Below are 24,263 nucleotides of genomic sequence, written 5' to 3'. Positions count from 1 at the left end.
GTTTCTCTTGTAATTTCAAATCTATTGTAATTGTTATCTAAAATTGAGCTGAAAGGAAGGACCAGCAAAATTTGCGTACATTTTTACCCTCAAATCGTGTCAACTTGTGGTAAACTGTTCCTTTTTGGTTGGGTTTAATTCATTTTTACCCCAAATTACAAATGATTTCTCTCTGGTAGGTAATTTTAGCATCCAATCGTGTTAAGTGTAATGTTCACACCATGAGTGCTCCCAGTGTTGTTATGCAGTAGCTATAATGATTAGGCATGAATGGCCCAGTCCCGAGGGACGCATTACTGACTCCTAATGTAATGATGTCATAACAAGTGTTGTAAGGGTGTTCAGGCTCAAGGGTGTTATAATGTTGGTGGCAGTCCAAAACTAAAATGGAATGCCAAAGTTACTCTCCAAGCATATCCTACAGTACCATAAGGTAGTATCAAAGCTGGCCAGGAGTATAGCCGGCCAAAGGGAGTCAAACGGGCACCTACGGTCACATTAACACACTCCTAGGCTGGCTTCATTCCTCCGCCAGCTTTTGATACTATCTTATGCTACCGTAGGATCTGCTTGGAGATTATGCCAAAGTTACAGTAGACTTTCCCAGAGAAAATATGATTTTGAGCAGGGCTGTCTCCAGGACCTGTCCCTCCTTCCCAGGATGGAAATTTGCATGTTGAGAAGGAATTTTACCCCATCTGTCTTAAAACGACATGAAATCAATGAAAATGTATTTTTGTAAGCTGAAAATAACATAGAAAATGACAATATGGGCTCTCAAACAAAGAGTGGGACAGAAAAGACTGGAGACTGGAAACAGCCCTGGTTTGGGGTGGAAATGAAAAAAGATAAATTTTGTTGGTCTTTCCTTTCTTATCCCTCTAATACCTCATGATGCAGAAATATGTACTCTCATGTTTGTTCTCTCATGTTTATAATTATGATTTCCAAGCAAGGTTTGGGGCTGTTTTACATCATTTTCTCCAATTTTGTAAGGCCCTTTGTGGTTTTCTGGTTGAAAAACTTGAATACCAACAAAAAATTGCACCTTTTGAAAGAGATACAATATTAGAAAAAAGAATTGAGTCTAAACCACGTATCTGCTTAGAGATCAAATATGACAGGATTATGATTGATTGATTGACAGTTGTTGTTGCCTGTGACATTTTGGAGCTGACGTATCACCATGGAGATTATAGAATTTTGTACACAATTTAGTAAGTTAAGTTATGGTGATGGTATATCAATAGTTGTAATGTAAGGTACATTAAGCATATACATACTGGTAGTACATATAGTGGATAGGTTTCCTACCAAAATACCATGATGTGTTCATCAACTCAAACTTAATACTGTGAGAATTGTGAATGAGGTCATACTAAAATATTTCTTTGGTTAGGCAAAACTACAGCAAGGGAACAAGTTAAAACAAAGGAAAAGAGAAATTGTCATTTCATGAAACTGTGTTCAGAAAGGTACAATTTCCACTAACTCTCTTTTAATATTCAGCTTCCATTCAACTAATTACCAAGAAACAAGGAAATGATTTTGTATGGCCTCATGAAATCACTGAATCAAAACTCCATGTACAAACATTACTGTAACTGTGACAATATGTGCAGTCTTCTATACTAGAACCTGACTAAAACGGAGCTGATATTGTACTGAAAATGTTAGCTATTCTAAGGTAAGACGTTTGCTATATATAATATCATGGAGGTAGCTAATACAAGTTGTCTTACGGTAATGCTAACGTTATTTTGATAATTATGATTACGTTAAACTCTAAAATGCAATATAATTTAGTGTTTCCCAGGTATTTGGGGGATTGTCCTATATGTATAACTGGTTCAGGTGTAAGTTATTATTATTATTCAGAATATATATATATTATATATATTTCCATGGGTGTCTTGAAAACAGTACTGTACTTTTTACACAGACTTATATTTATGTTAACAAATATAGCGATACTTCCTCAAGTACTGAATTACGTTTCTTTTTAAACATTATCAAATAAAGAGACTAATTGTGACTAACGAGTTCTCTTGCCTCGTTTGTTTTTCAAATCTTGCCTCGTTTTCCACTTTTCATTGAGGTCAGATAAAATATAACATGGATACAGATTGCATGGTTGAAGTCGTGATAAATCTATAAACTTTTATATCTCAATACCTACACATACATTCACTATATCACAATGGTATACTGTAAATGCATTTATGTTCGCGGGGACTTAATTTCGCAGTAGTGGGAAAAAGGACTTTTCGCGGTGGATTTAAGTTCGCGGTAACACCATAGACTGCAGTCTAATACCTTAATAGAAAAATGTTCGCGGTGGTTTCAAGTTCGCGGTGAAGTGGTCACAGCGAAAACCGCGAACATTAATACACCGCAAACATTTCTGCATTTACAGTATCATAAGGTTCACACAAAACATACAGATGACAGACTGTACTGGAAGTCAAACTTCACTTGATCACCTCATATTCATAAAGGATGGCAAATGATGATGATACAGTTTACAAAGATGTAAGTTACATGGCTGAAGTTCTGATACATCTAGACACTAATCTTCCGAAAAGAATTTCATTATGTTGGTAGGATATAGTAGAATGCTTTTTTCCAACCAGTAAGTATTTTAGTTGGCTTACAATTTTATGTCTCTCAGACACCTTCCTCAGAGCTTCTGACTGGAGTTCTGCTTCTCTACGCTATAAGTAAGCCTAAGTACCTGCTGGTTCTGGAAAAGAATTCTCCTATACTAGTACCCTATAGACCCTAATCTTCATACATACATTCATTATGTGACAATGGTATCATATCAGGTAGAAGACTACCATATACAAATGTACTAGTATGGTTACATGTTGTTTGGCCCTGATCTTTGTATCATTAAAATTAATCTTAAAACTTTGAGTATCGAGGGAATTCAATTTAACAATTTTTGACTTCCAGATAAAGCAAAGATTCTCTCAAATGAAGTACTTCATTTCCAAAAGGAACACTGACTGATCTCTAATAATAAGTACATCTACAGTTTAGACTTGTCAGTTTCAGAACCTGAAGCTACAAAAAACTGCATCGTGACCTGAACCAACTTCTCACTCCCTTTTCTCACCTGGAACCTTAAAGTACCAGGACTTTCTTCCCAGGACTCCACAGTCAGGACATCACCCTCTAGCGATTCCTTCTGGTACAGCACAGAGACTTTCCGTACCCCCTGTTTGAACAGATCCCCCCTTACTGTCGGGTACGCCCCCTGTTTTGCGCCCACAGCGGCACAATTGAAGCAGTACCGAATGTATTGCTTTTGGTTAGTGTGGTTATTGTCATCAATGTCGCTAGGTGGCACGGTAACTCTGTAAATAAACATCTTAGTGGTATCATTGGGGTCCTCAAATCTTTCAACCGTTTTCGGACGCGGCTCTGATAACAGATACGAGTACTTTTCCTTTATCCAATCAGGGAAAGGCTTAGGTCTTCGCGTCTCCATGCTGACGTGGACGTCTTGAACGATCCCCTTAACCAAGATCTCATTGGTGGAACTGTCAACGATTTCCCCTCCCCTTGTCATGGAGGTTTTACCCACATGAAGCATCCTTGATGAGGCTTGCAGGCTGGTGCCTGGCTTGACGAGACTGTAGAAGGAAGGGCTGAGTTCCCACTCCTGGCAGCGAGTAAAAAGTCTTACATTTAAAAATCTTGGCTCTAGAGCGGATTCCCCCAGGAATAACAGCCAGGCGGCCCTGTCAGCTATAGTCCAGATAGAGATCTGACCTGTTGAATGAACATAAAGCTTGGTTTTAACATTATGTTAGCAGTGATTAACTCTATGTAGCCTGGGAACCATACCATCGAGGCGCTCGGCGGTGTAGGGGTGACCGCCCGTACAGTTAATTGGTACAGGCCGGGGGAGTTCTTACAGGGTTAGATTAATTTAGTCGCGCCCCGACGCGGGCGGGGTAAACTCCAAAGGCCGGCTACAAGCTCTATCAGCGAAATCTCAAAGGGCAGCTAATCAGACAGGCTGATAGGAGCAGGTCGGTGCCGGGTAAAGCTCCCCAAAGCCGACCGCCAAGAATGGTACCCAGGCTAAACTCTATGGTACCGTAGCAAAAAATATTTTTTGCTCCTTCTCTTCTCCTAACAAATAAGGTTAATGACCTGGACCACGTGGTCATTACCATGGTTACTGGAGGTGTAATTGACACCATGTGGTGTTTGATTACATAACGTAGCAAGAGGCAGGATTGAGCAGGATGGAGCTGGTCACCATACATATGTTTGAGTAAGAATAAACAAAGCTTTAGTTTGTTGGGCCAGAGCCGCCAGACCACATGAAATTATATGCATTAACATGAATTGCAATACACGCTTCATGTACATACATACATACATACATACAAAGTTAGATTAAAAACCAATCAATAATAATCTAGACTCCCCAAAACTATATACAGTGTATGTAGGGCGTTACTGGGAGGGGCGTGCATGGTCTAAGTGGGAGGGTCAAGTTTTCCTTCAAGTTCTGTTTTCACCACTTTTTACTTAAAAATGTTCAAACAACAAAATATAAAGTTGGTGTCTGCTAGGGGTGAGCCATACAAAATCCACATTTATTGCTATCAGTTACCGAAAAGGTATTACTAATAGTAATAAGCCCTCTCACAGAAATCAGAACGCATGTACATCGGCAGGAATTATAGGCAATATGTCAAAGGTAAAGGCATTAAAAAAGAAAAGTCCTTCTCTTGATCTGCACAACATTGTTTGTGGGCCTTTACCGTAACCACATAACCTAGAATTCCTGTCGCCGCACATGCGTTCTCAGGGCTCGAAATACCACAGGTGCATATGCAGGTTAGTGCAGGCAAAATTGGAGCTGTGCAGGCATTTCTGGTGTCTACCTGCACCTAACCTGCACTGGTCCATGTACTGGGTTTTATAATGTCCTATAATGGATTGTTAATATTAGCTGCATTGACTGTTACCACCTATTGATTGAGTATAAAAGAAAAAGAAAAAAAACTAGAAATGGTTCTTGAGCAATTTTAGTATGATCCGTACTTCCTAAATTCAGAGTGGTGCAGGTAAAATTTGTTTGGTGTAGGTAATTTTCAATGTTACCTGCACCAGTGCAGGTATGCAGATAAAAGTATTTCGAGCCCTGGTTCTGATCTCTGTGAAAGGGTTTATTAGGCTTGGAAGTCACGCCCCCTTTCGAAGTTTTCTTAATTAATCCCTGACCTGCTCTGTTGTAGTCCCAGGGGTTGAAGCTGTAGTCAAAAGTCACCGTCTTCTTGTCTTCGCTCAGACTGTACGTCGTCCCTTTCTTCGGGTCCATCTCCTTTGGCTTCTACTAAAAATTACAGGTGTTACTAAGGGGTGGGAGGGGGGCGTTGGCGAATGCGCTTTAATAGATATTATTTATACAGTCAACGAAAAAAAGTTAAGGACAAAGCAGGCACAGCAAAGTAGTCTTATCTTTCACGGACTTGTGTGGACCAAATACAACAATCTTCGCCTTTCCTAATGTTCAAGCAAACCCGGTATATTAAATAAATAAAAGATTGTGCGCGTGCCAAAAAGTTGGTTCTGCCATGTGACAGCCAGTCCTACCAGTACCAACGTTTCAAAGACTGTGAGGGCAGTTTCTGAAGAAATGAGTACGACTACAAGTGGAAAGTTAACTACAGAACTCACCTCTATGGACGGTATGACATTAACTATGAAATCGCAGCTTTAATACGTCTTTCATGCCAAAAAGCGCTAGAGTTACATTGCTGTTTATTTCGCGAAGAAAGTCCAAAGGTCATAGGTTAAACCCATGGACCAGTCCACCACCCACAGTCCACAACTTTGAAAAACCCTTTTATTCGTCTATAAAACAATATTCCGATACCTTCACACATCAAGAAGATTCTGAAGTGTGATTGTTAACATACAGCAGACAAAAGTTTTGCTAATTTCATCGGTGTTTTCGACCCTATAAAAATGTTACCCCTACTAAATATCATAATGGTATAACCATACATGTGGCTCAGTGTGGGTCACTGACCGTGAGGTCATTGGGTAGACGATACCACTATTAAAGTCCAAAGGGGTCACCGTTCGAAATACAGTAGAAGCCGCTTAAATGCACAGCCTATTTGCCAGTGAATTTCGTGCAATTATCCGGCTGGTGCAATAATGCGAAGTTACCTAGCTGGACCGCACCGGTTTTTGGTATTTGGGATTCCGTGCAGTTAACAGAAGTGTGCGTTAATCCGATGTGCAATTTACTGGCTTCTACTGTATTTGGGATTCCGTGCAGTAAACAGAAGTGTGCGTTAATCCGATGTGCAATTAGCAGGCTTCTACTGTATAAACATTGTCTGTCTGCAATCTGCACTATATAACTGTGAGAGCGGAGAATATATGAAAGATATGCTACGGAAGGAGATACTGAGAGACGCGGAAATAGATAACTTTCTTAGAATGAGCCTTGAAATTTGACCTATCTGGATTCAAACTTTTAAGATCTTTCACAATGAAACCAGGCAATAGGGTACGTAACATAACGTTAGAAAGTTTATTTGCATGTTCAAGCCCGAAGGCTAATTGCAAGTAAATGGTAGAAACATGTGAGACATAAATGTGCCAATGGACAGTTGATTGACATTATTATTGTATTGAAACAAAAGCAAATGCTAGCATTGGCTTAACCTCTATATATTGGCTAAAAAAAAGTATATCTTGTTACAAGTTGGGCTTCACTTCTTCTTGGAAGCAGAGGGAGATGAAAAGTTTCAGTGAAGAAGTGGTTTCTGTGATTTTGAGAGAAAAATGGCATATGTATGTACAATAAAGTATTTATTCATTCATTCATTCATTCATTCATTCATTCATTCATTCATCAACTAATGGGATGAATAGAACAACTCAAACATATCTAAAATAGAGTGGATTTACAGTTTAGACTTCCCAGTTTCAGACCCTGAAGTTACAAAAAACCTCATCGTCACCTGAACCACCTTCTCACTCCCCTTTCTCACCTGGAACCTTAAAGTACCAGGACTCTCTTCCCAGGACTCCACCAATAGAACATCGCCCTCTAGTGATTCCTTCTGGTACAGCACGGAGACTTTCCGTACCCCCTGTTTGAACAGATCCCCCCTTACTGTGGGGTATGCCCCCTGTTTCGCTCCCACAGCGGCACAGTTGAAGCAGTACCGAATGTAGTGCCTTTGGTTAGTGTGGTTATTCCCATCAATGTCGCTAGGTGGCACGGTAACTTTGTAAATAAACATCTTAGTGGTATCATTGGGGTCCTCAAATTCTTCAACCGTTTCCGGGCGCGGCTCTGACGACAGATACGAGTACTTTTCCTTCATCCAATCAGGGAATGGCTTAGGTCTTCGTGTGTCGATGCTTATGTGAATATCCTGAATGATTCCCTTAACCAAAACCTGATTGGTGGAACTGTCAACAATTTCGCCTTCCCGAATCATGGACGTTTTACCTACGTGAAGCATTCTAGAAGAGACACTAAGCCTGGTGCCTGGCTTGACGAGACTGTAGAAAGATGGGCTGAGTTCCCACTCCTGGCAGCGAACAAAACTCCTTAGAGTTGAAAGTCTTGACTCTAGTCTTGACAGCCCCATGTGTAACAGCCAGGCTGACCGGTCACTTATAGTCCAGATAGAGATCTGACCTGTTGGATGAAAATAAAGCTTGGCTTTAACATTATGTTACCGGTATTTAAAGGCAAGCTAAGTAATTTGACAGTGTTAAAGGTGTACATTGTCTGGATAAGGCAATCTGTGTAACATTGACATCTACTGCATTATATTCCCACATTTACATCATTATTTATGATATTTTGAGCAGTTAAAAATGGCACAGAAGCAAGCTACACGGAGATTCCTTAAATATTGGGGGGAAAAAATGAGGCCTTGATCCAGCGCACTGACATTCACAGCATTCTCACAGCACAGCAGCATTAAATCTTTGCTCCTTCAATGTCTCTATGGAATGAACTAGAGTTGCTTCATCTCATTGCGTAGAGTGCTTTAAAATTGACTTTGAAAATTGAAGTTCTTCAGCCCTGAGTCAAGCTAATGATTGCTTAAGGTTGCCTTTAAAGGCAACCTTAGCAATATTACAGCGTCAAAGTGGAAATATTCTGAATTAGGCAATCTGCATGATATTGACATCTACTGCACTGTATACTCACATTTACATCATAATTTGATACTTTGAGCGGTTGAAAACAGCCCAGAGACAAGTTGCACGAGGATATTCCTTATTATTGTACCCCCCAAAAATAAGGACTTGATCTGGAATCTTTGTGCAACTCATTCCCGCGCTGTTTTTAACGGCTCAATTTATGAAATTATGATGTAAATGTGCTAAAGTAGTGCATTAGATGTCAATATTATACAGACTGCCTTATTCAGAATATTTCCACTTTTAACAATGTGATATTGCTTAGGTTGCCTTTAACTTTATGGTAGCAAAGCATATTTTTTGCTCCTTTTCTTCTCCTAACAAAGAAGGTTAATGACCTGGACCAGGTGGCTGTCTCCATGGTTACTGGAAGTGTAATTGACACCATGCAGTGTTTGATTTTTATCTGAGAATCATACTGGGACCAGAGTACGTCACCTATGAGTCTGCTCTGTGCATAACAGGCCTCAGTTGTCTGGACTCTAGAAGGGACATCCTATGTCTCAGATATGCACAATTTCTTGCGAACTCTACCAGATACAGTTCATGGCTCCCATTGCGAAAGAGAGAGAAAAATGTACAAAAAATTGCAATTCAGCCCTTAGGCTGCAACAGTTTTTAATCTAATAAACCATTTCAAATAAACCATTTCAAATTTCATAATGTAGCAAACGGCAGGATAGAGCTGGATGGGGCTGGTCACCATACATGTTTGAATAAGAATAAACAAAGTTTTTATAGTTTGTAAGCTAAACCTTGCAAAATCATGAATTAACTTGCAAAAAAGTGCAATAATAACTCATGTTGCTGTTTTAGGTGCTACATATATTTAGTTAGATTAACAATTGATAAATGATAATCTATACTAAATATGTAGGGCTTCACTGGGAGGGGGCGTGGTCGAAGTGGAAGGAGGGTCAAATTTTCCTTCAAGTTCTGTTTTTTTTATCTAAGCGTCCTGCTTGTTTTTTTTATTCTTTTTTGTTTTAAAATGTTTGAACAATGATACATATCGTTGGTGTCTGCTAAGGGTCAGTCACAGTGAAGCCGCATTGTATTCTTATCAGCTATTAAGAAGATATTAACGTTACTATTAGGCTTGGAAGTCACGCCCGAAATTTTCTTGATAAATGCCTGACCTGCTCTGTTGAAGTCCCAGAGGTTGAACTTGTATTCAAATGTCACCGTCTTCTTGTCTTCGCTCAGAGTGTACGCTGTCCCTTTCTTCTGGTCCATTGCTGAATTTCCTTTTGTAATAGGCCTAGGTGCAACAAAGGAGTGGGAGGGGGGCGTTGGCGAATGTGCTTAGATAATTTATACAGTAAAAGAAAAAAAGTTAAGGACAAAGAAGGAACAGTAAAGAAGTCTAATCTTTCACGGACTTGTGTGGACCAAATAAGAAAATCTTCACCTTCCCTAATTTTCAAGCAAACCCGGGTTAAAAGACCATGCCAAGAAGTTGTTAATGACATGCATGTGACAGCCAGTCGTAACGTTACCAACGTTGCAAAAACACTGTGAGGGCAGTTTCTAAAGAAATGAGTATGACTACAACTTGAGAGTAAACTTCAGTACTCACCTCTATGTCCTGTACTACGTTAACTAAGAAATCGCAGCTTTAATACGTCCTTCATGCCCCAAAAGAGCTGGAGTTACAGATCTTAGTAAGTCTGTTGCTATTCCGCAAGAAAGTCCAAGGGTCAAAGGTTACATCCTTGGACCAGTCCACAATCCATAACCCTTTTTTTCATCTAGATAATAGATATCACAACACCTGTACACATCGAGGAGATTAGAGTGTATTTGCTAACACACAAAAGACAGTAGTTCCGCTAATTTCGTCGGTGTTTTCAGCGTAAAAAAACTTTAGTAGTAGTCCACTGTGTCCTGCTGCTGCAGTGGTCTGGACACCCTGCAGCTGCATTCAGAAAAAAAACTTTACCCCTACTAAATATCGTAATGGTATAACCATACGTATGACTCAGAGGGTCACTGACCGTGAGGTCATTGGGTAGACGATATCACTTAGCCAAAGGGGTCACAGTCCGCAATATAAACATTGTGGGCAGTCTGCTCGAACTGTGAGCGCAGAGAATGTATGTAAGATATGCTACGGAAGGAGATAGATAAAATTTTTCGTAATGACACCAAGCAGTAGGCGGTATATATAGAAAGTTCATTTATTCATTTGCATGCTCAAGCCCGAAGGCTAATTTCAAATACATGATAGAAACATTTGAGACATACAATAGATAAATAAGTACAATAAATAAATAAATACACATGGCAATTGACGGTTGATTGACAGTATTGTAACGTTATTTGAAACAACAGATCTAATCAAATACTAGGTTGGCTATATCTTGTTACAATGGGCTTGTCAGACTTCTTCTTGGAAGTCGAGAGAGATGATGAAGTCCCTGATTTTGAGAAAAATGGCATATCTATGCACAATAAGGTACTGTAAATGCAGAAACTTTCATGGTGGTTTAATGTTCGTGGTTTTCCCGGTGGCCACTTTACCAGGAACCTAAAACCACCGAGAACATTTTTCCAAGGCAGTAAGAGACTAGTACAGTGCCTGGTGCTACCGCGAACTTAAAACCACCGCGGAATGCATTCATTCATTCATTCATTCATTCATTCATTCATTCATTCATTCATTCATTCATTCATCCACTCATCAACTACAGTAATGGGAAGAATAGTACAACTCAAACAGCTCTCTAACATGGAGTGGATTTACAGTTTAGACTTCTCAGTTTCAGAGCCAGAGGTTACAAAAAACTGCATCGTGACCTGAACCACCTTCTCACTCCCCTTTCTCGCCTGGAACCTTAAAGTACCAGGACTCTCTTCCCAGGACTCCACCGTCAGAACATCGCCCTCTAGCGATTCCTTCTGGTACAGCACGGAGACTTTCCGTACCCCCTGTTTGAAAAGATCCCCCCTTACTGTGGGGTACGCCCCCTGTTTCGCTCCCATAACAGCACAGTTGAAGCAGTACCGAATGTAGTGCCTTTGGTTAGTGTGGTTGTTATAGTCAATATCAGTAGGCAAAACAGTAAAATTGTAACTGAAAGTCTTAGCTAAAGCGGGCTTTTCGAAAACCTCCATCGTTTTAGGGCGCGGCTGTGATGTCAGATCAGAGCAGCGCTCTTTTATCCAATCAGGAAACGGCTCAGATCTGAGCGTGTATAAGCTGATGTTGATATCCTGGATGATTCCCTTAACCAAGATCTGATTGGTCGAACTGTGGACGATTTCGCCTCCTCTTGTCACTGATGACTTTCCCAGATGAAGCAGCCTTGAGGACACCTTAAGACGGGTGCCTGGCTTCACGATACGGTAGAAGGAAGGGCTGAGCTCCCACTCCTGACAGCGATTGACAACTCGTAAATCTGATCGAAGTGAGTCACTCAGCTTTGAGTCCAGGGTGTCCGCCGCCATTAAAAACAGCCAGCCAGTCCGGTATGTTAGGGTCCAGATGGGTACATGCCCTGTGAAAGGGAACAAGAGATATGATTCCTAAAAGATACCTTATGTCCCATTTTGGAAAAAGGGCCCCTCCGGGTAGTTAACGAGCTGTTTTTTGTTGTTGTTTACTTCCGGGCGTGACCCCTACGTGGCCCCATGGGACACCCTGTGGCTACCGGGCTATTATGGGACACGACCGGGCCCCTGGATTATTTTAATTTCTCTGTGACTGGAGGGTAACCTCCAGCAACAGAGTCTTGTAATCACTTTGTGCGTTGAGTGTTCGCACCTTTATCTCTATGTTCCGTATGCCGCAATCGCATGTGGATTGGCATGTCGTCTGTACTCCGTTGCGAAATGATGCACTTTCTTTTTTTTCCGCCGTAGCTGTTTTTATTATGGATGTAATAATTTCAGTTTTCACCCCTACGCCGTCCGGTATAGTGGTTCTGGTCTTCCTTATGATCGCGCCTTAATTCTTGTGGTAATTGGATATCGTCAAGCAGATGTTGTCCTCGTCGGAATATGCCATCTCGTTCGGGCTTTGCGTTTCCAGTATTGAGGTTGGTTTGACATAGCATACTGTATTGCATAACATTTTGCGCGGTTGATAGTCATATGCATTTTATGGTTAGAACGTGTTAGATCCTTGGGATCTTTTTTTTTCGCTGTAGCTGGTTTCATTATCGATGTGGGGCCGCGTAGCACAGTGGTAGTGTATTCGGCCCGTGACCGAGAGGTCGCCGGTTCGAATCCGCCTGCCGTGTTGCCGGTCTTGTGCCCTTGGGAAAGGCACTTTACACGACTTTCCTCACTTCACTCAAGTGAAAAATGAGTCGTCCCTCGGATAGGACGTTAAATGGAGGTCCCGTGTATGGGGAGAGCCATACCCCATGCACGTTAAAGAACCCCCACACGTGCGATGGTGCGGTGTGCGTTGGTGCAAATCCTTCTGTCGGAAGTTGGTGATTCACTTCAAATCACCCGGATGGAGGCCTGGCGACCTCTGTCTCGTATCAGCCACATGGTGATCTACATCATTCACCCGGACGGGTGTGTCACCCCGTAAGGGGCGGTATAACCCGTTGTGCGAACATGTGCGAACATGTATATAGGGCTCCCTTGGAAATCAGTTACTACGTTAACTGAAGGGACTACCCTAAAGATCAATAAATAAATAAAAAATAAAATGTAATAATTTGAGAAATCACCCCTATTTATAACTTGGTTTATTTCCATCGCACCAACATTACAATATAATTACAATCTAAGATGAGTGGACATCTCGCAGCCGTAGGCTGAATTGCATGTAAGCCACTATGTTAAAACAATTTGCTCCATCAATGAATACATTAAAAAGGTTAAGACAATAGATTCTAATATAAATATACATGTAATACAATATGTACAAAGACCGGCTATTTGAGCACATATTCGTTCAAGAGATGGGTTAGGTATGGTATTGGGCTTGTTTTGAAGCGCTTAGTGCGCACTGGCATGTAGTCGAGCTTATTTCCATTTCTTGTCTCCCTACCACTAACATCACCTCTTGACTGTGGTAGCCAGTCCCTGTAGAGGTCCGAGGTGAGGACATTCCTGGCGAATTTTACACAAAGCTCGACCCTGCGTTCCTCCAGTGTTTGCAGTTGGAGAACTTCACACGCTAAAGCGTAGGTAGAAAACTTCCTGCCCAGGATTATTCTGGTAGCCCGTCGCTGGATGCGTTCGATCTGATCACGTTGCTTTATTGTCAAGCCCGGATGCCAGAGTGGCGCGGCGTACTCTAGCACAGGGCGGACGTAACATGTATATACCGTTACGAGGTCTTCGGTTGGTAAATCGAATTGACGCAGTCTGCATAGAATGTGCAGCCTCTGGTTTCCCTTCTTGGATGTTTCTGTGACGTGAGTGTCCCACCTCAAGTCGTCTTGAAATGTAACTCCAAGACACTTGGCTACCTTGACAACTGTTAACTGGTGGCCGTTGATGTTGAGAACTGGAGGTGGTGGTGAGATGCGGGAAAAACAGATTACCATGGCTTTGCATTTGCCCGGATTGAGCTTCATGCTGTTGTCCTCAGTCCAACCTGAAAGATGGTCCAGATCGTCCTGTATGTTGGGTGGTTGGGACAGCAGTCGGGACTCAACAAGGTTGAGATCGTCTACAAATGCCCAAGACGGAGAAGCTACAATGCTGGGTAGTTCGTTAACATGGGCTATGAAGACAATTGGTCCGAGCTTTGTGCCTTGAGCCAAGCCACACGTAAGACGCTTTGTGTGGGACAACGCCCCCCGGTATCTCGTTCTCTGAGTCCGTCCTTCGTGGAAGCTGGCGATCCACGGAATTACTTCCGGCCGAACACCGATCTCAAGTAGATGCTTCATTGCCACTGTGTGGTCAACAAGGTCAAACGCCTTGCTGAAGTCAGTTAAAACCCATGTGCTGCAGGTCCCCTGCTTATCCGCGGTTCTGTACAGTTGATTTGCCAGATTAACTAGGCAATGAGTGGTTGAACGTCCCTTCAAACATCCAAACTGGCTAGTTGATATAGACCTGTTTATGTCCTGTAGAACCCAGGAAACGATGAAGTCCTCACAAACCTTCGCGAGGAGTGAGGTCAGGGAAACGGGTCGGAGTTGATCTATACTGGGTGGGCGGGTCTTAGGCAGAGGTACTACGACCGCTTCTTTCCACTGTTGTGGTACTACTCCCTCACGCAGCGAAGTGTTGAAGATGTCAGTAAGGGGTGTAGATATTTCGTAGGCAAACTCTCGTATCAACTTGCCAGTTATTCCATCTGGGCCCGGCGATTTTGTCGTCTTAACTCTCAACAGTTTGTGGTACACCTCCCACGGTTGTACGGTGGGAGGAGGGCGGGCTGGGAGGAATGCTGGGAGTTTGGACAGGTCCAGAGGAGGGAGCGACGTTGTGATGTCTGAAAACCTCGTGTTGATGATGTTTGCGATGTCGACGTTGTTTTCTGGGTCAACACCATCGACTGGTACCATCATGTCCTTTCTTTGAGTGCCTGTCAGAACTTTCAGTTCTTTGAACCAAGCGCGTGGGTTTTCTCTTTTCAACTTCTGAATTCTAGTACTGTAGAACAGTTTTCTTGCTCTCTTAATCGCTGTCTGGATCTTGTTACGGAGTGCTCGCCATACCACCCAGTTCTGTGCCTGAAACGCACGCTGTCGGGACTTGATCGCAGACTTGATCTTCGGGGACATCCACGGCTTGTCTTGTACGTGGGTTCTGATGGTCTTGTACGGGAAGTAGGTTTCTATTGCCTGATTTAAAGCTACATAGAGAGCGGAGGTTTTGCTTTGTGTTCCCTGTGCGCTCAACACCTCTTCCCAATGGTGTGTCGTAATCCACTGGCCGAAGGATCGGATGTTAGAGTCCTTCATTGGTCGTATCCTTCTCTTTGTGGTCTTGTTCACGACAGCCTGGTGTTTGGGATGGAGTAAAACAATGCTGTGATCGCTGCGCCCCAAGGGCGAGGTTACAGTGGGCGGGTGATAGAAAACATTCAAGTTTGTGATAATGAGGTCAAGAATAGCCTCGGATCGGGTTGGAACATTAACAATCTGTTGTAGACCATTGCCAGAGCACACCCCTCTCACATCAACATGGTTAAAATCACCCATTATCAAATAACCTGCATTATCATATCTGGTTCTTAGATCATCTACCGTATCTAACAGGTGTTGCCTTAAAGCGTCTTCACAAGAAGATTGTGGCGGTGAATATACAACACACACGATGATAGAGGAAATCTTTCTAGGTAAACGTTTTGGTCGTAACATCAGCCACATACATTCCAGTTCGTCTGGGACAATGATTGTTGTGATTTGTTGTGCAGCTATATCATCACTTACATACAGAGCGATACCACCACCACGTCTGTTTTCTCTAGATTTCACAAATACATTGTACCCATCTACCGCCCAATAGTCTGGGGGAGAGTCACTACTAAACCAGGTTTCAGACACTGCAGCTACCTGGACATTTTCACTTAACAACACAGAATGAAACTCATCCAACTTGTTTGCCAAAGAACGAGCGTTACATAGCATTACAGATGGTACACTGATTTGGCATGGACTACCTGATTTAGTTTTAGAGTTCTGAATGTTCGCAGATGGTTGAAGCGGTACTACCTGTCTCGGTCTGTTCATGACGCTCGCCGCTGTAGCTGTACAAGAAAGTCTGTTGTCGATGGGCAGAGCAACGGGACAGTTTGTCGATCGGAATGCGCTTTGGTATGCTCTAGGTATGTGCGTAGGGGCGTGGTCAGCAGGTAGTCTTCTTGATGTCGCTGGGTTCGTTTCATCCAGTACAGGTTGAAATTCTCCGGCTGTTTTACATATGTGTGGATGGAGCGGATTTAAGCCGGGACTGAATGATCCATATTTGCATCTCAATGGTCTATTCCCAGTTACTGTAGGGATCCTTCTTATAAAATTCTTACCAGCTTTCGTCCCTCTTGGTCTGTTTCCTTGTTTCCAGAGTCCGAGGTTGAGAAGTTGGTTCTTGATTTCAGGACTGATCGGGGCAGATGTCTTCTTCAAACGCCACAAGTAATCCAAGGAGTACTGGAAAACAGCTCGTGACCGGGAAGCCATTGTGTTTGCCGGGATGGTGTCCAAGTGTTATATAAAAACGGTCCAAACTTGAAGAAATCGGGTCCAAACTTGCTCGGAAAGGTTCTGCACGGTCGCCGGAAACATTCATACATACAAGTTCCCACATACATAGACTAAAATCATAAGAACTTTGAATATTGCACACATAGTTAAAGGAGCGGGTTTCGTGTGTGGCAGCCCCTATAAGCGCCACCTAGCAAAAAATTTCCCTGGTATTGTGGAATAGCTGGCCTATTGACGATGGGGTTTGGCAATTACTTATCTCCAAGCAGATATGGGGTTATGTTATGTCCAAAGCTGTAATTGACCCACTTTTTAAAACGGTGTGCGTCTCAAGCCCTTGTGAAGCTGTGTTGTTGTTTTCATTTGGCGTCGTTCCATTGAGACGCTGATTTCGCTGTTAATGCCTAGCTACAGGACCGTGTTTTAGATTTGGCAGTGATAGGTATGTTAGCTTTGAAGTAAGTTTTCGGTATAAGCTGATGTGATGTGTTCTGTATGCGATATAAACACCGAGTCATACACCACAGAAAACATCACAACTGACACAAACCATAATTAGGTCACAGAGTATGTTACCTACGGTCATTTGTTTTCTTTAAAACTCATAGTTAAGATCAACTGGGAACCCGGGAACAAATAGTGAAAAATCTCGCGGTGTCCCGGCCCACTAGGGTGCTCAAATCAGTACACCACTTTTTCTCTTTATCTACCATGCTACTACTCAAAATAGCATGTCAGGAACTCGAGATATCAAATTAATGCCTTACATGCCCTGTCGAAATCCCAGCGGTTGAAGCTGTACTCAATAGTTGCCGTCTTCTTGTCTTCGCTCAAGGCAAACGATGATCCTTCCTTCCGTTCCATGGCTTTAGTTATTAGGCAGTTAGACCGGTTAGATAGATGTCAACACTTGGGAGGGGGGCGTGGTCGTACGCACGTAGGCCGTAGGTCATTCAGTAGAAACCAGTCACAGCGAGGTAGTCCAGTCGGACTTGCGGAGCTGTGTCAATCTTCCCTTTCCTTGATCTTAAAGGAACCATGCAAAGAAAGAGCCTGGCTACCTATCCAGTAAACACGTAGCCTTTCAAAGGAGGTTATATAACTTGTAGATTTTACCTCCTTGGTCTTTCCCACACCAGATAGTCGAATGGTCCAAACAGAGGGGGTGACACTTCATAACATCATTTTTGTCTTTACTTAAACAAAAACTATCCAAAGTCATAAGACTAATACATATTCTTAATTCAAAAGTGTACTTGCTGACAAATAGAAGACAACAGTTTCGCTTTTTTCATTGAGTAATTTCATAAAATATTGGACTATTAGGCTACCCTATTGTCTCAATGGTATAGCCGATAGTTACGCATCACTGGGCGTGAGATCAACGGGCAGGCGGTACCATTAACCAAACGGGGTTAGCCTGAGTGTCATCCTGGTTAGTTTACTCAAGGGCTCCCGGTAAACTAACCAGGTTGACACTCGGGTTAAATGGGGTCAGTGTTCGTAACACAAACAGAATCTACCTGACTACGATCGCGAGAGGCGTTTAATAGAGAACGTTGTACCCTGCAAACCAGACTTTTAGTCAAGGGGCCGGCAGCCGTGAGAATTTGTTCGGCAGCCAAGGATGGTCCTTCCCGAGGACTTCAGATAAGACTCTCTCCCTGTATGACTCCTCTCCGGAGAACTCGGGAAAACCTGCCTTGACTGCCGAACAAATTCTCCACCAGCCCTGGTAAAAGTCTGGTTTCCAGGGTATTCATAATGACAACAAAATGATAATCATAAAGAACGTTGTGGTTTCACTGCAGAAAGTTTCCGAAATTCCTGTATGTGAGCGTGGATAGTACGTGTGGTCTAAACTGTAAATTTACTTATTGTTAGAGATGTCATAGAACATTCCTTTTGATTGATGAATTAATGAAAACCATTATTGTACATATAACGTTATATATATAACTTTTCTCTTAAATTCACATACCCCACAACAGAAAGAAGGAGTAGGGCTTTTCGCCTTAATCTAGTTCACACTGTCCGAACTGTCTGTAGCCGCCACGCATCAACTCATGATGCAAGCGAACGATTGATTGATTGATTGATTGATTGATTGATTGATTGATTGATTAAAAAAGGCAAATGCAACCTGGCTATATATAAGGGTCTATACTATGTAAATGTCACTGGTAACACAATGCTAGCTATAATATAAGCAGCTTCTACTCTTCTTCATTAGGGGGGCACACACCAGTTTATTTGGGGGTTCAAATGGAGGCGGCACACCCTCAAGTCTAGCGACCATCTCTTCCAGGGAATTATCCTGAAGGAAAATAACTGTATATGGGGTGAGAGGATATACCTTCAGCTACAAGACCAACTGAGTTTCGATCCTTCAACTTGTCTAATTTTGAAAAATTATAGGGAAAAAACAGTATTTTCATGTCAAAAATGATGCACAAAATCGGGCATTTTCGCATTGGATAAAACAGATGAAGAAGATTTTTCCGGCAAGCACGACTGATACTGCCAGAAAGAGGAAAATCTAAAGACTAATCCAGCCAATTATAAAGAAAATTCTAGTACTACAGTTTTTTTAATCATCCACGGCGCGCGCCATTTCAACTTTGCTTGACACAGCGCTTCAGAGGTAAATCTAGGTCACCGGCCTCTTTACATTCAGGCGTAGGGATATCGCTGAAGCAACTCGCGGACCAAAACACAATTTGCACCAAAAACACACCATTTCCTACGCTTTTCAGCCATGTAACCGTTTAATGTCATTTCGCAGGAAATAATGAGAAATGTCAACTCAAACATGGGCCCTCGGAAGCCTTTCGTCACTTTTTGGTCGCGGACTACCACGGACCCCGGTCGCGGAAGAACTGGGGTGTGCACCGTTAGTAGCGAGTGCTAAGCTAAGCAGAGAGAGCATCCTGTACTATGTTTTGAGTATTGGTATGACCCGGCCGCGACCTCCAGGTACAAAGCGTGCACTCCGACATTGAGCTATTGCACCCGGCAAGTCGTGTGCCTTTCTGAAGTTTCTCAGCCCAGCGCTCTACTAGTGACGCGACACCGATCCGACTGTAAATTTAAAAGGAATAACGAACTAGTCTGAGGGTGTCAAGGGTCACTTGAATTTGAAAGGCCTTGATTTCACAGGTAAACATTGATGCATGTAATTTAAGAAGGTTGCATTCAGCACCTTGCGTACCTCCAGGCCTTCATTAGCTCAGGCGCCATTTTGCTCCTGGCGGTGACGCGTCCTCACCAGGTGAGACGACAGCTTTTTCGGACACATTTTTTCTTTGCGTAAATGTGACTGTTTATGGTACATTGTTTATGGTATATTTCTCCTGCATAAATTTGATTGTTTATGGTATATTTCCTACCGTGCTTGGATTGGTGAAGTAAACGTACATACTTTGTTTTGGACTTTTCAAATGTAAACTTTGTCCTCCCTCTTCTATTGTTAACTTCCATTCTAGACCAGTTCGAAAATTACACTGGTTATTTCCTGAGAGCGCGCTCCTTGGCTACTGCCGTGAATCTGAGGCACATGGGGCCGTCTTTGTCTGCCTTTTTCGTCACTTTATCCTGTACTATGAGCTTCTAGTGGCTTCAGGGTTCTTCCCTACATGTCATTTGATCTCAACGTCACCCTTGGTTCACCCTTCATGATCATTTATCTTCCACCGAGTGGGTTCCATTCACGTATTTCTTTATTGCTCTCTTTTCTCTCATTCGCAGGACCTGTTGAAAGCTTGTCTGATTTGATCTGTAGCAGATAGCCTCCTTAGCAGACCTCGAGCAAAGCTGACTTTTATTTAATGGGGGTGTTGGGGGTGTTGGGGGGGGGGGGGGGGGCTGGTTGGTTAGTTTCAAAGTCGATCAAGGTTCTCTAATGCCGGGAAAGGGAGTTTACCGAGGACGGAATTTGCCCGCCTCGAAGTCTGCACCATCTAGACGACTGGAAAAGTCCGATGAAAAACACTTAGAATTACGATATACGTTATTTACATGTACATACGGACGAACAATGCTTTTGTAAGTCGATACATTATTTGTAAAAAGGCATTACAAAAGGAGCACAAAAACATTCAATTCCGTTTTATACTGCAAATATACAACTGATGTACGGTATATGTAATTGTTTAACTCAACTGTAATAATTCTACTTCGGTTGAAATATGGCGTCACACAAGGAAGAGTCAGACAAAGGAATTGACAACATCACTTTTCTAGGCAAACTCCCTTCCTCGGAAAACTCCATTTCCCGCCATTATAGAACCTAATCTAAACTTGTGAACCTTCTCGTTAGTTTACGGATTTACATCAGCTGTTAATGGCTTCCTTTAATGCCCGCAACCATCATGCAACTAATATGTCACGGTCTTTATTTAAAGCCCTGTCCTAGGGACTTCCTCAGTACCGCAGTCAGGTACTCATTTCCACCTGACTAATTAAAGTGAGGGAAATAGTTGTTTTTTTGGTAGGATTTTGAAATATAAAACGGCGAATGTCTTTGATACATGTAGCGCTGTCAAAAGAGGATTCATGGGTCATTCGTTATGGAGACCCCTGAGTGTGTGTGTGTGTGTGTGTGTGTGTGTGGGTGGGTGGCTGGGTGTTGGGGGGGGGGGACCCCTGCCCACGGGCATGCTATAACTAGTGTTTGTATTTTATATGAATTAGGTTACAGATTGGCGACAATGGACGCCCCCCGGGCCACCGAAGATGGGGATGAAAAGAATGTCCGGAGGGGGCTTGAGAAAGAAGTGGACGTCAGTACAGAGGATCATGTGAGTGATACCGAGAGACCAATAGACACACGTCATTGAGGAGTCCTTGAGAGCACCACGTGCGCTTCGTGAATTATCCCATGCAATATGTGAAACGTCAAATTTTCTAATTCCACAAGATTACAAACGCGCTGAATTTAAATATATCTAGTATTATAATTGTTGCATCAACAATTCCTGACATCTGCACATCTGGTGTTTTTGTAATGTGGCGCGCTTAGGGCTCCCATCAGGAATATGAGAGACATTACCAAATGTAGGTTATCGACGAATATTACCTTCATGACATGTCATGGAGGTTATATTTACCTCCATGAAATGTCATGGAGGTTATATTTACCTCCATGAAATGTCATGGAGGTTATATTTACCTCCATGAAATGTCATGGAGGTTATATTTACCTCCATGAAATGTCATGGAGGTTATATTTACCTCCATGAAAAAATGGAGGTATAGTTTTGAGTGTGTCTGTGTGTCTGTGTGTGTGTGTGTCTGTGTGTCCGCATATTGTGGTCAGCATAACTTGAGAATCTCTTGATGGACTACGATGATATTTGGTATGTGGGTAGGGGTTGGGAAGACGAAGGTCAAGGTCAATTTTGGGCCCCCTGGTGTGTGACCTTGGTACTGCAGTGCAACTTCCGGTTTTGCTATCTCGGTGTTCTGAACATGCTATGGTCAAGATTTTTAAGTATTAGATAGCTCTTGTGCTCAGGAAAAAATGACATAAGTTTGGGTCCCCTAGCGTCTAGTTTTGGGATAGCAGGGGCATTTTTGTCAAAAACTTCTGACGAGGATAACTCAAGAAGGGAATAACGGATTTTCATGATTTTTGGTATGTAGGTACCTTAGACAATGTTGTACAAGATAAAATACTAATTATGCAAAATAGGAGTACATTTGCATAATTAATGATAATATTCTATCATAGCAGTTTTTTCAATGTATCTCTTGTCCCGTACGTGATATGGTCGTGACATTTGGGTGATAGATAGCTTTTAGCGTCATGACAAAGTGGGGCAAGTTTCAGTCCCCTAACATTCAATTGTGGAACTGCAGGGGCGTTTTTGTCAAGACACTCCAAAGAGGATAACTGCAGAAAGGAACGACGGATTGCCTGCATTTTAGGCATGCAGGTAGCTTAGGCAAAGATGTTCATAATGATATACATGTTATGCAAATGATGACTGAATTTGCATAATTAATGAGGAAATTGTACAGTTCCATTGTTTTCAATAACTGGACCTCAATACATGTAACACATGTTAATTATGATAGGTGGAATATAAGCAGATACCAAATATGGTAATGAGGAACTTATTTGCATAATTTATGTAAAAATTGCAAAGCCTCTTTATGATTAATAATGGGAATTTTATAATTGTAACATGTGAACGTTAGTCAATGATTAACAACACCATGCATACATTATGTTAATGTCTTAGTCAATTGCATGAAATTTACGAAAGCTTTAAATTTTCATGGAGGTATGAGGTCGCCGAACTCTAGTTTACCCCGCGTTTGTGTGTGTGTTTGTGTGTGTGTGTGTGTGTGTGTGTGTAAACAAAATAACTCAAGAACGGCTGGGTGGATTGGTTTCATACTTGGTGTGTTGGTAGTGTGTGATGAAAGCTGGAAATGATTAGATTTTGGGCCTCCTAGCGGTTCTCCTTGGTACTGCAGCGCAACTTCCGGTTTTGCTATCTCGGTGTTCTGAACAAGCTATGGCCACGATTTTTGAGTATTAGATTAGCTCTTGTGCTCAGGAAGACATGACATAAGTTTGGCCCCCCTAGCGTCTAATTTTGGGATAGCAGGGGTATTTTTGTCAAAACTTCTGAAGACGATAACTCAAGAAGGGAACAACGAATTTTCATGATTTTTGGTATGTAGGTACCTTAGACAATGTTGTACAAGATAAGATACTAATTATGCAAAATAGGAGTACATTTGCATAATTAATGAGAATATTATATCATAGCAGTTTTTTCAATGTATCTCTTGTTTCAGACATGCTATGGTCTTGACATTTAGGTGCTAGATAGCTTTTAGTGCCATGACCAAGTGGAGCAAGTTTCAGCCCTCTAACATTCAATTGTGGAACTGCAGGGGCGTTTTTGTCAAGACACTCCAAAGCGGATAACTGCAGAAAGGATAGACAGATTGGCATCATATTAGGCATGTGGGTACCTTAGACAAAGATGCTCATAATGATATACATGTTATGCAAATGAGGACTTAATTTGCATAATTAATGAGGAAACTGTATAATTCCATTGTTTTCAATAACTGGACTTCAATAAATGTAACACATGTTAATTATGATAGGCGGAGTATAAGCAGATACCAAATATGGTAATGAGGAGCTTATTTGCATAATTTATGTAAAAATTGCAAAACCGCTTTATGATTAATAATGGGAATTTTATGATTGTGACATGTGTACGTTAGTCAATGATGAACAACACCATGCATAAATTATGTCTATGTGTTAGTCAATTTCATTAAATTTAGGAAAGCTCTAAATTTTCATGGAGGTATGAGGTCGCCGAACTCTAGTTTACCCTGCGTTTGTGTGTCTGTGTGTTTGTGTGTGTGTAAACAAGATAACTCAAGAACGGCTGGGTGGATTGAATTCATACTTGGTGTGTTGGTAGGGTGTGATAAAAGCTGGAAATTATTAAATTTTTGGCCCTCTAGCGGCTCCCCTTGGTACTGCAGCGCAACTTCCGGTTTTGCTATTTCGGTGTTCTGAACATGCTATGGTCACGATTTTTGAGTATTAGACAGCTCTTGTGCTCAGAAAGAAATGACATAAGTTTGGCCCCCCTAGCGTCTAGTTTTGGGATAGCAGGGGTATTTTTGTCAAAAACTTCTGAAGAGGATAACTCAAGAAGGGAACAACGGGTTTTCATGATTTTTGGTATGTAGGTACCGTAGACAATGTATTACAAGATAAGATACTAATTATGCAAAATAGGAGTAAATTTGCATAATTAATTTGAATATTCTATCATAGCAGTTTTTTCAATGTATCTCTTGTTCCAGACATGCTATGGTCTTGACATTAATGGGGTAGATAGCATTTAGTGCCATAAACAAGTAGGGCAAGTTTCAGCCCCCTAA

General features: G+C 41.9%; 2 protein-coding genes across 2 annotated transcripts; both read right to left on the bottom strand.

The window, feature by feature from the left end:
• Positions 1–3,034: 3,034 nt before the first annotated feature.
• Positions 3,035–5,924, bottom strand: LOC118403059. Its single transcript, XM_035801495.1, has 2 exons — positions 5,251–5,924; positions 3,035–3,780 (listed from the first exon to the last, which is right to left on the bottom strand). Exons 1-2 carry the CDS (start codon positions 5,345–5,347, stop codon positions 3,035–3,037), a joined length of 843 nt encoding a protein of 280 aa, XP_035657388.1. The 5' UTR covers positions 5,348–5,924.
• A 631-nt stretch (positions 5,925–6,555) lies between these two features.
• On the bottom strand, positions 6,556–9,469 carry LOC118403795. The gene is made up of 2 exons (XM_035802594.1): positions 9,351–9,469; positions 6,556–7,696 (listed from the first exon to the last, which is right to left on the bottom strand). The coding sequence occupies exons 1-2, from the start codon at positions 9,445–9,447 to the stop codon at positions 6,951–6,953; spliced, it is 843 nt and encodes a 280-aa protein (XP_035658487.1). The 5' UTR covers positions 9,448–9,469; the 3' UTR covers positions 6,556–6,950.
• Between the last annotated feature and the right edge of the window lie 14,794 nt (positions 9,470–24,263).

The sequence above is a fragment of the Branchiostoma floridae genome, chromosome 16 (assembly GCF_000003815.2).
Source record: "Branchiostoma floridae strain S238N-H82 chromosome 16, Bfl_VNyyK, whole genome shotgun sequence".
NCBI classification, from domain to species: Eukaryota; Metazoa; Chordata; class Leptocardii; order Amphioxiformes; family Branchiostomatidae; genus Branchiostoma; species Branchiostoma floridae.
The sequence above is the reverse complement of the archived record's forward strand: the minus strand, read 5'-3'. Positions and strand labels throughout refer to the sequence as shown.